The sequence below is a fragment of the Penicillium hordei genome, assembly GCF_028827395.1.
Source record: "Penicillium hordei strain IBT 12815 chromosome Unknown utg000002l_segment0_segment0, whole genome shotgun sequence".
Classification (NCBI taxonomy): Eukaryota; Fungi; Ascomycota; class Eurotiomycetes; order Eurotiales; family Aspergillaceae; genus Penicillium; species Penicillium hordei.
In genome coordinates, this window is record NW_026623143.1 from 3,508,715 (window position 1) to 3,520,756 (window position 12,042).

Consider the following 12,042-nt stretch of genomic DNA (forward strand, 5'->3'; position numbering starts at 1 on the left):
TGAAGAGTAGGTCCGGAGTATGTATTGAGGATCCTGATTCCCAAGCGAGTGATCATCTTATGCCTAGCTTTGACCCGGACTTTGACCAAGCTCAACAAGGTTCGATGACCTGTTATCATGTTGGGAAAATCCACCTCATTACACAATTATTGTCAACTGAATTATAGAATGAATCTACGATAGTAACTCCTCAATGAACAGAACTGCCGATCCCAGACCGAACTGCCACCCTGAAAATTGGGTGGTGAGGCAGGAAGCGAGATTTGTACATACCTACCTACTTTGTACATACTCCGAGTGTATCTGTATGTACTATCCACTTGTGAGAACGATGATCTTGCGAGCCTCACCGATATGATGATCTACATTTGAGACAAATCCTTTCTGGCCTTACAGCTCGGGTAGAGTCGTCAATGGCAGCCAGAACTCCAGAATCTTTAAATAGAAACTAGAAACCCCGAATTCCTTGAACCCACTTATTCTAACAGGGTCCTAGGCAAGATGTCTCACAATGAATGTCAGGTGCTTCTTCGGCCATTACATCTGTGTAGGATGAGCATACAGAAGCTAGTAGTAGTGATTTCTATGGATTTGCCGAAAAGCGCACGGCAAATGGAGGAAAAAAGGCCGTCCTTTACTGGAGTATCATCATCGAAGCCAATGGATACAGTGAAAATTATGAGTCTATCGATGGTTGCGGGAAATTAAGAGGATTTATTAGACAGTACTTGGGTGAGACTTTAAGATATACTTTGTACATAGCCTTGTACACTGCCAGCCCTGAGGATATTTGAATCCTGATCTACCATTGGGCGAACATTATAGATAAGCACATAACTTACTAGCAAACAAACTATCCCGTTAAAATTGAATTGAGTGTAATGTACAATTGGTTTGATACCATGTCCTAGAATCGGAAACCTCTACACTAAAATATCGTTGAAATTAGCCGATAGGGCACATTATATATTAGGGAGAACTATTATAATAAATACAACGCAGCACAATTATTCTACAACCCCCACTCTCCCATTCAAACCTGACCAAGGACCCGGTTGCTTTTCAATCCGAGACCCACCCCTCGACATCCCTTTCGCGGAGCGAGGATCGGAGGCCCATGCATCCGACCCATCTCGGTCCCCCGGACCCTCCAGCATGACCTCATCGAAGTCCTGGTTGAGGGTTTTACATACATCAGACAGAGTCTGTCGGGCGTCCTGCGCAACCTCAGTACCCAATGCGATCTTTTGCTGAACAAAGTCTCGTCCGTTGGCAGCTGCAGCATTAGAGGCAAATGCCCATGCTTCAGCAAGACCCACAACCTCATCCGGGGTCTGATCGGAGACCTGGGTCTGGATCCGCGAGCTGAGAGCAGTAGCCCGCGGCTGGCGGGCGGGGGTGGGGTATTCGGGGAGTAGGTGGGATTCGTCACTTAGGCGATTGAGAGCGCGGAGGGTCGTGGACTTTTCTTTTGAGAGTAAGGCAGATAAGTAGGATTTCTGGAGAGCCAGCGATTTTTGAATCTTAAGTAGTGGGATCAGGTTTTCGTTTGTATATGACAGAACATCGATTGGGTTGGGTGGTGGGATTTCTGGTATGACGAGTTCGTTTTTGTTGGTTGACCGTGACGGAGGCTTCTGGGTCACATTGACTGGCTGACAAGCCCTGGAGGCCGCGTCGAGGAGATCTCTCCGGGCTCGCAGATATGCGGCATATTGCTCCGTAATTTGTATCTTGCGATTCTCTAATCCCTGCCGGGCCTCTTCGATTTCCTCCGGAGGAAGCTCTTGGAGCACACTCTCATCCGGATCCCCTTGACCAACCAGTCGTTCCTCCACCCATTGTACTAGCTCATCCCGGGTCGTTTGTAATGCTTTTGCTTTGGCATCTGTAGTCTCGGCTCGAGGATCATGTTGTGCCTTGGCTTTCTCAAACAATTGCTTTTGGCGGTCTAATTGAGTTCTCGCGCGCACAACTGCTCTCTCGAGGCTATGCACTAGTTCATCCAAGTCCGTGTCAGAGCCATTGCGCCCCGCATCCGCATCTATCTCCGGCAACAGCATGTGCTCTCCATCGTTGGCAACGTCCTCCAAGCTGCCCGCATCGCGTGTTTTAATTTCTTCAAGATAATTCTGAAACACCTGTAGCTTGGTATGGCGGCGTCGATCGCGTAGAAGGGCAAGGTATTCACAAAGTTCGGTGCCGGGCTCTTGCAGATCCGCATCGTCAGAAGGGCGGTCCGGGGTCGTCCTCTGGCGCCTTAATGAGGCGATATTCTCAGATGCCAAGGCGAAATCTTTTCGGGCCGCAACATTGGCCGCCAATGCCTTTAGATAGTCCTTTCTCAGCCCGGGGAGGTCGGTAGGAATCCGTTTGACTTCGGCCACACCATCGGTCGACGCACACAGGGCGAGGTGAGATTGAGCATGATCGCTTGACTGATCGTCGAATTCGATGAATGAGCGCAAATAAGACGTCAGCGCCTGGCGAATTTGAAGGGTTTCCTGGCGCGACTTGACGTAAGGAGCAAGCGGTTTCAGAATGGGTGGAATGTGGGTAGCGTCAGGGGAGATTGGTCGGGTCATGGTTTCATTAGGCGGGGGGGTTTAGAGTACCCTAGGTGGATATGTAAGCTTAAATATCTGGAGAGATAAGCTGAGGCCCTTACAGGCCTTGGAAGACTTCACTGCCACAATCCACAGTGATATGAGATCGAAGTTGTTTACCCAGCTCTTTCGTGGATCGTAGGCTTATGTAACATGCAGATCATCCCGAGGTCCTCCCGGGGCCAAAGTGGAGTATATTGTTTTGCAGTGGGCATCCCCAGGGCTATGATATGCTAAGTATGACGTTCCTTGGTGGCTTATAGGAGGTTAAAAGACGCTGATCGACAATTATATGAGCCCATTATTGAGCCCATTATTGTTCAATTTACTAGATAGCTCCAATTGAGACATCCAATATGCCTCAAAAGGGGCCCGAGCACCATGTCGACGTACTATTTCCATTCATTTGTTCGGATTACAATTGTATAGATTAACAAAAATATCCATGAATTGTGTCATAAGACGGCTACTAGATAGTTTGCCTAATGTGTCGGCTTTTCCGTACGTATGTACATAGGTAAGTAGTTGTACATAGTGTTCCTACATGCCTGGAATGTTTACCATGTTATCTCCAGAGCTACGATGTACATGTACATCCAATTGATGCAGATTACGTGCACGGCCCAATCAAAGCGACAAAGGATAAAAACATTTCACGGCAAGAGAGAAGCCCAACTTCTCAGATCTCTCTCTTCCTGTCTCTTCCTGCCTTTCTCAATTCCCCTTCCCGAAAGGAGACCTTTAACCCTTCCCATAACTGGTATGTTTCAAGAATCTCCCTGGAATTGCATCAAGGGGTGTTTTGATTTATATTTCCGGAAATCTGACCGTTACTGGTTATTTATCCCAAGTCTGAAACACTTATAGTTCAGCCCTTTTGACTCACATGCCGACTACAGGCGCGGAACAAACTTACCGTTAAGCAATATCATCAGAACATACCTGAGAGTCATGGCTCCCGACTTGAGCGCTGTTTCCAACTCTACTATGGTACGACCTCGTGCAGCAACGTCGGCACCCGCTATGGCATCGCAGTCTCCGACACCCCGACAACCAGTACATGGTTCTCATATTTCTACAGCACTTCCGCCTCTAGGAAGTCCACCACTCGGAACGGGGGATTATGGCATCACAAGTACCGCTCAGGGTAAGTCCGCAGTGGCAGGCGTCACTCTATTGGGCTCCTCGACTAACAGAACAAGGGCCATTGCGTCATCCTCAACCGCTGACGCCTTCGGATCTCCATCTAGTGCTTGAAAAAGAGCAAGAAGCAATGGTAAGTGGGATCCAAAAGCCTCAAAGTATACATACCCGTGGACCCCTCAACCGCTGACGCATCAAAACCCCCCGCAGGTGAATCGATTGACTCGAGAGCTATCTATTCTCCGCCAGCAGACAGCATCCGTGGCATCGACAGCATCCTCCACCTCAACATTTAACGAGGCAGATCGCGCACAGGCATCACCTACCCTCAGCAACTCAATCGCATCTCACTCGGCGCGACGGAACCGGTCCAATTCGAGCCTCAGTTCACATACTTCAGCAAACCAGGCCCCGCAGTCTGCAAGTGTCACAGGAATTGCGCCCTCACGAGACATCCCGTATCGCCAGACAGATCATTCTCGAACGGTTCGCAGTCGTGAGCCATCCCTCACCTCTCGCCGACCCTCCATCGGGTCACTATCCTCGTTCTCCCACAATAATAGCAGCATATATCCACACCGGAACTCGGTATCCCAGACCCATCTAGGCCATTCCCCTGGAGGTTCGCTGTCGCGGTTTGAAGAGGCTACACATCATAGGCTGGAGGTGGAATACATGAAGCGGGAGAACGAACAGCTGAGGAGGCGCGTGCGGGATCTGGAGCAGACTTTAAAGAGACAAAAGGAGGATTCAGTAAGTGAGGCTTCTGCCACACCGTCTGAAAGAATCATTGATGCCTGATTCAACTTCTATTCCAACCCATATCATTCTTTCGGATTGCCACTGTGGAGGCAGTGCCCAACATTTTCATACCGGGAGGTTTGCAGGCAAACACATTCAACGAAATCCTATTTTTGACATGTGAAATTCATTTCCCAAGTAGCTGCATTGACAATGATGTAGTCCAATCAAACAAAAAGCCCAACAAAACTAAAGGAAAAAGTACAAAAAGAAATTAACTATGTGAGGCGGTGCAACAGCCCCGCCATACGTCACCACGTCACCTGTGGCGCAGGAGGCCTCCTTAGATAAATAGTCGTATCCCACCTGGGAAATGGTGTGACGCTTAGATTTCTTTTGCAAGTTTCTTATTCTCCCCTCTACCTAACATCATGTCTCACTCTACCGTTCATGTTTCTGGCATCTCGTCAACAACCTCTGAGAAGGAGGTTCGCGACTTCTTCAGCTTCTGGTACATTGTCGCAATTATTACTTAATTTGACAACATGCTAACTTAAAACAGCGGAAAGATTGTCACACTCTCAATCACTCCCGTCTCTGGTGAAGCCGATGCTCAAAAGTCCGCCACTGTGACCTTTGAAAAGGAGGCGTAAGCTACCCCGCACCCAGTTTCAACCTCATTTCCCGCATCCCGCGATCATCCCACATGAAAACCAAAAACTAACCCAAACCCTCAAAACAGCGCTGCCAAAACTGCCCTCCTTCTCGACCAGACTCAACTCGGCTCTTCCGCCGTGCACGTCGAAGCAGCCAACAACATCGAAGACCTAGCCGGTGCCCAAGCGACCGGCGCAGGCACCGAAACCAAGGAAGAAGAGCACCACATCGCACAAGAAGACAAGCCCCGATCCCGCATTGTCGCCGAGTACCTGGCGCACGGGTACGTTGTGAGCGACAATGCGATCATGAAGGCGATCGCGCTGGACAAGAAGCACGGAGTCTCGAACCGCTTCACGTCGGCCCTCACAAACTTTGATAAGAAGTACAATGCCACCGAGCGCGCTCGGGGCATCGATGATAGCTACAAGATCTCCACTAAGGCAGCTACTGGCTGGCGCGGCCTGAGCTCGTACTTCGAGAAGGCTCTGGAGCACCCCTCCGGCCAGAAGCTGCGTGACTTTTATGTTCAGACCGATAAGCAGGTGCGCGATATTCACGCCGAGGCTCGTCGTCTGGCGGATCTGAAGCAGGGTAAGACTGGTGAGGCTGAGGGTGTTGCTGTCCCTCCTGCTGCTGCCCCTGCTGCTGCCCCTGGTGTTACTGCTGCGGAGCCCGCTGCTGTTCCTTCTCAGGCTGAGGCTGCTGCTGCGCCCTCTGAGAAGGTGTAAGGGATCCTGGGAATGAGGTCTTAACTTAATGAGGAGATGAATATCTGCGCTGGGCGCGTTTCCTTTGTGTCTATTGCTTTCTCTTTTTCCTTCTCATGACGCCATGCCATGCCGTGTCCATAGTTTATTTTTATTTTTTTCCTTTCCGCCTGTGTGGTAACCTGATTTTTAGGCTCTTGTAACAAGCGAGCCTTTGATAACTACGGGTCTCCCAATAAGCAATACAAATGGACATAAAAGGTTGGTTTCACCATCAAGATTTAACGTATTGTTTTACTAAGTACATCACTCACAACAAAGTAGTTATTTGAGCTTATTCTTCATGATATCATTATCCGAAATTCAAAAACAAGACCCTTCCAAGAAATACCCTGTCTCAATGTTGTTTTCCCTTAAAGTACTTATCCGCCTCAATCTTCTCTAGCGGGTGTTCGGGGTTGCTCGTCAGGACATTATCCCTGAAGTATTCCGACGATTGTTGCGAGTACTCAGGTGCTGGGTGTTTGCCAACGTCGGTCTTGCCGGAGCCGGGGGTATCCTGCTGCTGGGAACCAGATTGGCGCTCCGGAGGGGGAGATTGGCGGCCGGGGTATGGAGCAGACATTGTGGATATTGTAGGATTGAGATTGATGTACTAAAGAGAGGGGTGATTGTGAGTTTCTTGATTTTTAAGAGGGGGAAATGAAGTATGAGATGAGATGGTGATCTTGGTAGTACTGACCTTCAATTGATGTAGATATGTAGGCTTACTGATGGATATAGAATACTTGTGTTTAAACAGTAAAATCTACGAAGGAACGGTGCTCCTTTTATTTGGTCCTGGGAAATCAACTGACGTTACTAAACCGGTCATTGGTGTTCATCATGATGACGTTGTGGAGTGGCATTTGGAACAAGGTGTCTCCATTTTACCTATTTTACCTACTAACCCAACATGATATTGCACCTTTTAACTATATAATATGGGCCTTGAGGCTGGTGTGTACAAGATGCTTATTGCTAGCTGTACTGCGAGGCTGTACATTATGGCCATAGATCATTACTATACGCGCATCGGTGCTGAACTACATCCTCAACTTCTTTGCTTTCTAACTATCACTTCTTTTAACTAGCCATATTTATCCCTTATTTATCACTGGCCAGCTAGTCTTACATTTTTTACCCATTTCCATCCATTACATTGTCGTCCTACCTGCCCGGTGATATAGTACTGAAATAAAAAGTGGATGGGAAAACCATGACAGCACTCATGGACCCCGAAATGCTTTTAGCTCATGAATGCCTATAGAACTTACCTTGTTTTATAACGTAGATACACGCGGATCATCAAGTTGACACCAAAAACGGAGTCACACCGACATCTGGATCTGATAGTTCAGTGCCTCTGAGGCAGATGACGTCATTCGTCACGTTTGTTTTGACCTCACATCTTCCTTCTACAGTGTTTTGCTATCACATCAGCTTGGCGACACAGTAGGTCAAAACGTTCTTGGAGGTATGACCTTTCTCGGTATAATCTACTAGTAAACGGGCGAGACACATGACTAGATGTTTATAACCCATCCCTGCCTGGTAGTCCTCCATCCACTCAGACCAACTGGCTCTTGCTATCCAAGCCAACTGCCGTCTCCGGCTCGAGGGTGGTGAGTTTGGGGTTCATGTTTCCAGATAATGGGCTGGCATGAATACGTCATGCCAGTGAGCTTCGCCATTTAGAGCCTTCGGAACTCACACAAGGGTCGAAAGTTTGTCTTGACCACCGAACTATCCCACGGCGATAGTCTGGGCTGAACGGTTTAAGGATGTTGCCCTAAAGACCAAATTTATGGTCATATTGTTGAAGAGATCCTTCTTTTGTGTCCTGAGTGCCTTGTTAGGTGTCTATCTACATGAGTGATCTTAAAATGTTCTTGTAAAAATGTGGATTCAGTTCCGAGTCCACCTATGTGGCTGGTATCTACGGGACTACAGGTTCCAGAACTGGAATCCAACATTCGTAGCATGGCTGATGTACTATATCATGAGGAAACAAGGGTGTCTTCAGGGGAATCTGTGCATCGAAGAGGATTAGAAGGGGGTGGGAGGGGAGATGCCCTCGAGCAGAATGTCCACGGGTAGGACTTTTAAGAGTACATCAGCGAGAGCATGACAGGAAAAAGACATGACGAATGAAACACGGAGGTACAGAGCAGATGGGACATGATCTAAAGAGGCAGGAAAGACATGAAATGGGCATATGGTCTCGTGAGGAAAATGTGGAAAGGGGAAAGAAATCTGAGACTAGGCGTCCGAGGCATTGGAAATTCGAAGCTTTTTTTGTTTTTCTCAATCCATCTCGGTTATAGTCTCTTAGTTGCCGTTGGCCTGCATGCCCGCTGCGGCGGCGGCTTCTGCGTTAGCAGCGGCGACCATGGCCTTGGCATCGGCTTCGTGGAAGACGCCTTGAATGACCTGCTGCTCTTCGGGACCGAGAACCTTGGTCAGACTCTCGTACAGCTGGGGCTGTTCTTGCTGAAGGCCTGGAATTGAGGTTAGCGGGTGATACGCGAAGGAAATTCTCTCGTAGATGTCACTTACTCAGCAGCACATGCTTGAACATGCCATATGGCTCCACCTTGTCCAGAGGGGTCTCCAGAAGGCTTTCCTCGTCCATGTCATCATCGTCATCATCGGCGTAGGAGCCGAACTTTTGAGCCTCCTGGTTGAGGAAGTCGAGGTAAGCGGCACTCTCGTCGGCAACGTCGTCTTCCTCAAGAGCTGCTTCAACCTCGTTTTCGTCCCACTCAACATCTCCATCCCAGTCATTGTCCTCGTCATCCTCATCATCCTCATCATCGAGGGTGAAGTCGGACTCCCTGGTAGCATCCTCACGTTCTGAATAAATTCTTAGCCTCTGGGGAACACGACGGGGTGATTAGGGGAAACATACGCTTGAGAGCAGCAGGCAGGGTCTGGAAGAGTCTTGTCACACCCTGCAACAGCCTGGGCCATCCCTGCTGGACACTGACTGGAACATCGGAAGCCTTTAGAGTAAGCAACGAACTGATCGCGGCAATTGACAGCTTCTTGTCGTGCACACGTCTGAAGTTATCGATGTTAGCGAACCAAGTGCTGAAGAACTTGTTGGTCCAGCCCTTGGCCTCCATAACCTGAAGACTGAGAGCTGAGTTGTAGTAGATGGCGTTGATGACCATCTCCATCAAGTGGATGCGGTACGACTTAGTGCGTGCCTCGCCGGCATCGATAACCCGCATGGCCATCTCAATGAACATGGGGATATACTGGTCAATGTGACCCCGAAGGTTGAGCATCAGAGTCTCAGCAAGCTTGCACCCGCAGATGCGGTCAACGCCACCAACCTTGTCGTCGGAGAAGATGTCCTGCACCATACCGACCATGGCGTCCAGGTAAGCTGGGTTTTGAACCAGCATATCAGAGCCATAAGCGACATAGTTGTCAAGGGCGGGGAGCATATCTGCACGCAGAAAAGTCAATAGAAGTTCAAAACCGCGGGAATTGATGTGAACCTCCTACCTTCAAGGTACAGCTCAGCACCAGCCTTGAACGTCTTGTGAATCAGCTCGAAGGCTTGCCACATGGACGGCGAAATGGTCTTGGATGCGAATGTGCAGCTGTCAATGATCTCGAAAATTTCGTTGTAGAGATCTAGAATAATCAATTAGACGTGGACGTGAAATTAATGGATTAAAAAACTTACCATAAAGCTTGTTCTCCAGGGTGATGCTGATGACAGGCATCAGGATGGTCTCGAGGTGTAGAAGCACGTCAGGGGTGCTCTCGAGTGTGAGAATGAGAGTGCCGATGGTCTGCAAAACGCCCAGAGCGGTGATGCTCTTGTCATCCAAGAAATCACCGTAGCCATCCTCGTCACCACCCTTGGAGGCGTTACGCTCCAGAAGCTCACCAACAATGCGCATGTAAGTGTCGCGGAGCTGCTCGCTCAGTGCCACAGCGAAGGGAGTAAGCTCGGCAGAGAAGACCTCAACAAAGTCCTCCATGACGTTAGCCAGAGCATCCACATCGACCTCGTTGGCCAACTTGAGAAGCTGCTGCATAATCTGGGGGATGTTCTGCTGCATCGATGTACGGATGACATCGTGACGGATAAGGGGCTGCAGAGCAAGGGCGGCCTCAACTCGCACGGGAAGTTCGGAATCGGTCATGGACTCGAGGATGTTTCGGTAGATAACCATGAGGTTGTTCGGGTCCTTGAAGTCGAGCTGCTCGAACTTCTCCAGGGTGTCACAAGCACGGGCACGGAGGAAGCCGTGAGGACTGCGGAATTCGGGGAAAACATGACGGACGAAGAAGTACTCGACCTGATCAGCAATTGGACTCTTCTTGCCTAGGATGACGGAAGCCAGCGATCCAATCATTCTCAAAGCACCCTCCTTCTCCCTGGGCTGCTTCTGCTCCTCCGGCTCAGACTCATACTTGCTAACAACACTGTTTACGAATGTGAGAATGGAGAAAGTCTGCTTCTTGCGGTTCTTGGTGAGGGAAACCAAAAAGTTTGTGGCGGCGACATCAGGAGCCGACACTTCCTCATAGAAGTTCAACTTGCGGTGGAGGTATTCAGATGGGTCATCTTCGAAAAGCTCAATGTCCTCGTCAGACTGGCACAAGATGGGGAAAACGAAGTGGGCAATCAGGTTGTCCATGTGCGGCTTCAAGTGGTCCCACATGGCCTTCGGTTTGACACACTCCTCCATGAAGACCAAAGTATATGAAAGTGCGGAGTTGCTGAGCCATTGCGTCTTGGACACCCACTTGTCGATCTCCGTCAGGTATCCCTTGAGAATTTCGGGGGCGAAAGTGCTGATAAAGGTCTTCGCATACGGTGTGTAATCGGGGGTAGAGGATTTGGTGATCGTGGTGGGGTTGCCGTATCTGATGAATAGACGGTTCAGGTTGGCGTAGGACCACTTCTTGCACTTCCACCAGTGGTTCATCTCCCTCTCCTCCTTCGAGTCTGCCATTGAGCTCGCAGGGGGTACCTTCGAGACAATGCGAAGGAATAGTGTACACCAGTCCACAGTTGCCTGGTGGGTCTGTAGGCATGGAGAAAGCTCAAACTAAATCCGCAACCAGTCAGTATAAATGGATTAGCCACGTGCAGACTAGAATCAGGGTAAACCGACGTAAATTGCGTGCTTGAAAGCCTTCACCACAATACGGAGCATCTCCGCAGCCTCCAAGCTTTCCTCGTCAACAAGCTTAGATCCGATGCTGAGCAGCTGGGGGAATGAATGCTCCACGATTTTATCGAACTCCTCTCTCTTCTCGCCGGCCTTAAACCTGTAAACACGGCAGACGGCCAAAAGACACTGCAGACCCGCATAGACCGTACTTGCGTCATTGGTGCCGAGAAGCTGCAGAGTAAGATCCAAGAATCCGGGCCACTGCTCGGGGAAATCGTTTTGGAGGATCTTCTGGAGGAGGGGAACCAGTTGATTGCGGACATTGGGAGGTGTCGAGGCCAAGGCAGGGATAAGTCTCTCCCTGAAACTGGGCTTCTCAGCTTCAGGAATTGGCGTACGCTGCGGGCTATCTTCAACGGGGGCCCATCCACGGGTAATACGATTCTTCAGGTAAACACCAGCTATAGGAAAGAGCGGGGTCAGTAAGAAACAGAAGTTCCTTCGCGAACCTATATGGACACCCAAAGACTTACCAGAGAGCTGGACTGCATTGTTCTGCTCGCCCTGCAAGATATCCAAAAGCCCATTGATAAAACCGGGTTGCGTCTCGGCCTAGATATTCAACCACGTGTGAGCCTGACGTTCGGTGCCCCGCCAGTCGATCTAGCACATACATATTTCAAATCAAGCTCCGCTTGCCGACGAATATCCGCATTCGCGTCTAGAGTAGACTGAATGCGATCTCGGAGGGCTGTGACATCCATCGCGCAACAATCCCCCAACACCAAAAAGTCAAAAAATCTCCAAATAAACTGAGAACCCCGGGGGGAGACGCGGACGGGCGCCGATGGAAGACGGGCGAGGGGAAAGAGTCAAGGATTGAAAGGACGTGAATGTCCTAAATAGATCGTATGGATCTTGAAGAGGAGGGGAGAGAAGATGTTGTTCTTGCAAGAGGAGGGGGATTTTTTTCGATTTTCCCGACTTCTCGGGAGGCGGTCG

At 49.5% G+C, this 12,042-nt stretch overlaps 5 protein-coding genes across 5 annotated transcripts; 2 read left to right on the plus strand and 3 right to left on the minus strand.

Moving 5' to 3' along the window:
• Nucleotides 1–1,007: 1,007 nt before the first annotated feature.
• Nucleotides 1,008–2,585, minus strand: N7537_004649 (uncharacterized protein; the record flags this gene model as incomplete). Its single annotated transcript, XM_056895706.1, has 1 exon — nt 1,008–2,585. One exon carries the CDS (start codon nt 2,583–2,585, stop codon nt 1,008–1,010), a length of 1,578 nt encoding a protein of 525 aa, XP_056755454.1.
• A 972-nt stretch (nt 2,586–3,557) lies between these two features.
• Nucleotides 3,558–4,550, plus strand: N7537_004650 (uncharacterized protein; the record flags this gene model as incomplete). The annotated part of the gene is made up of 3 exons (XM_056895707.1): nt 3,558–3,753; nt 3,809–3,882; nt 3,960–4,550. 3 exons carry the CDS (start codon nt 3,558–3,560, stop codon nt 4,548–4,550), a joined length of 861 nt encoding a protein of 286 aa, XP_056755455.1.
• A 371-nt stretch (nt 4,551–4,921) lies between these two features.
• Nucleotides 4,922–5,878, plus strand: vip1 (putative actin cytoskeleton protein (VIP1); the record flags this gene model as incomplete). Its single annotated transcript, XM_056895708.1, has 3 exons — nt 4,922–5,001; nt 5,053–5,139; nt 5,233–5,878. The coding sequence occupies 3 exons, from the start codon at nt 4,922–4,924 to the stop codon at nt 5,876–5,878; spliced, it is 813 nt and encodes a 270-aa protein (XP_056755456.1).
• Nucleotides 5,879–6,254: 376 nt separating this feature from the next.
• Nucleotides 6,255–6,482, minus strand: N7537_004652 (uncharacterized protein; the record flags this gene model as incomplete). The annotated part of the gene is made up of 1 exon (XM_056895709.1): nt 6,255–6,482. The coding sequence occupies one exon, from the start codon at nt 6,480–6,482 to the stop codon at nt 6,255–6,257; it is 228 nt and encodes a 75-aa protein (XP_056755457.1).
• Nucleotides 6,483–7,787: 1,305 nt separating this feature from the next.
• Nucleotides 7,788–11,969, minus strand: N7537_004653 (putative nonsense-mediated mRNA decay protein (Nmd5)). The gene is made up of 8 exons (XM_056895710.1): nt 11,715–11,969; nt 11,574–11,652; nt 11,041–11,501; nt 9,597–10,974; nt 9,413–9,544; nt 8,808–9,353; nt 8,456–8,752; nt 7,788–8,397 (listed from the first exon to the last, which is right to left on the minus strand). The coding sequence occupies exons 1-8, from the start codon at nt 11,802–11,804 to the stop codon at nt 8,228–8,230; spliced, it is 3,153 nt and encodes a 1,050-aa protein (XP_056755458.1). The 5' UTR covers nt 11,805–11,969; the 3' UTR covers nt 7,788–8,227.
• Nucleotides 11,970–12,042: the final 73 nt, after the last annotated feature.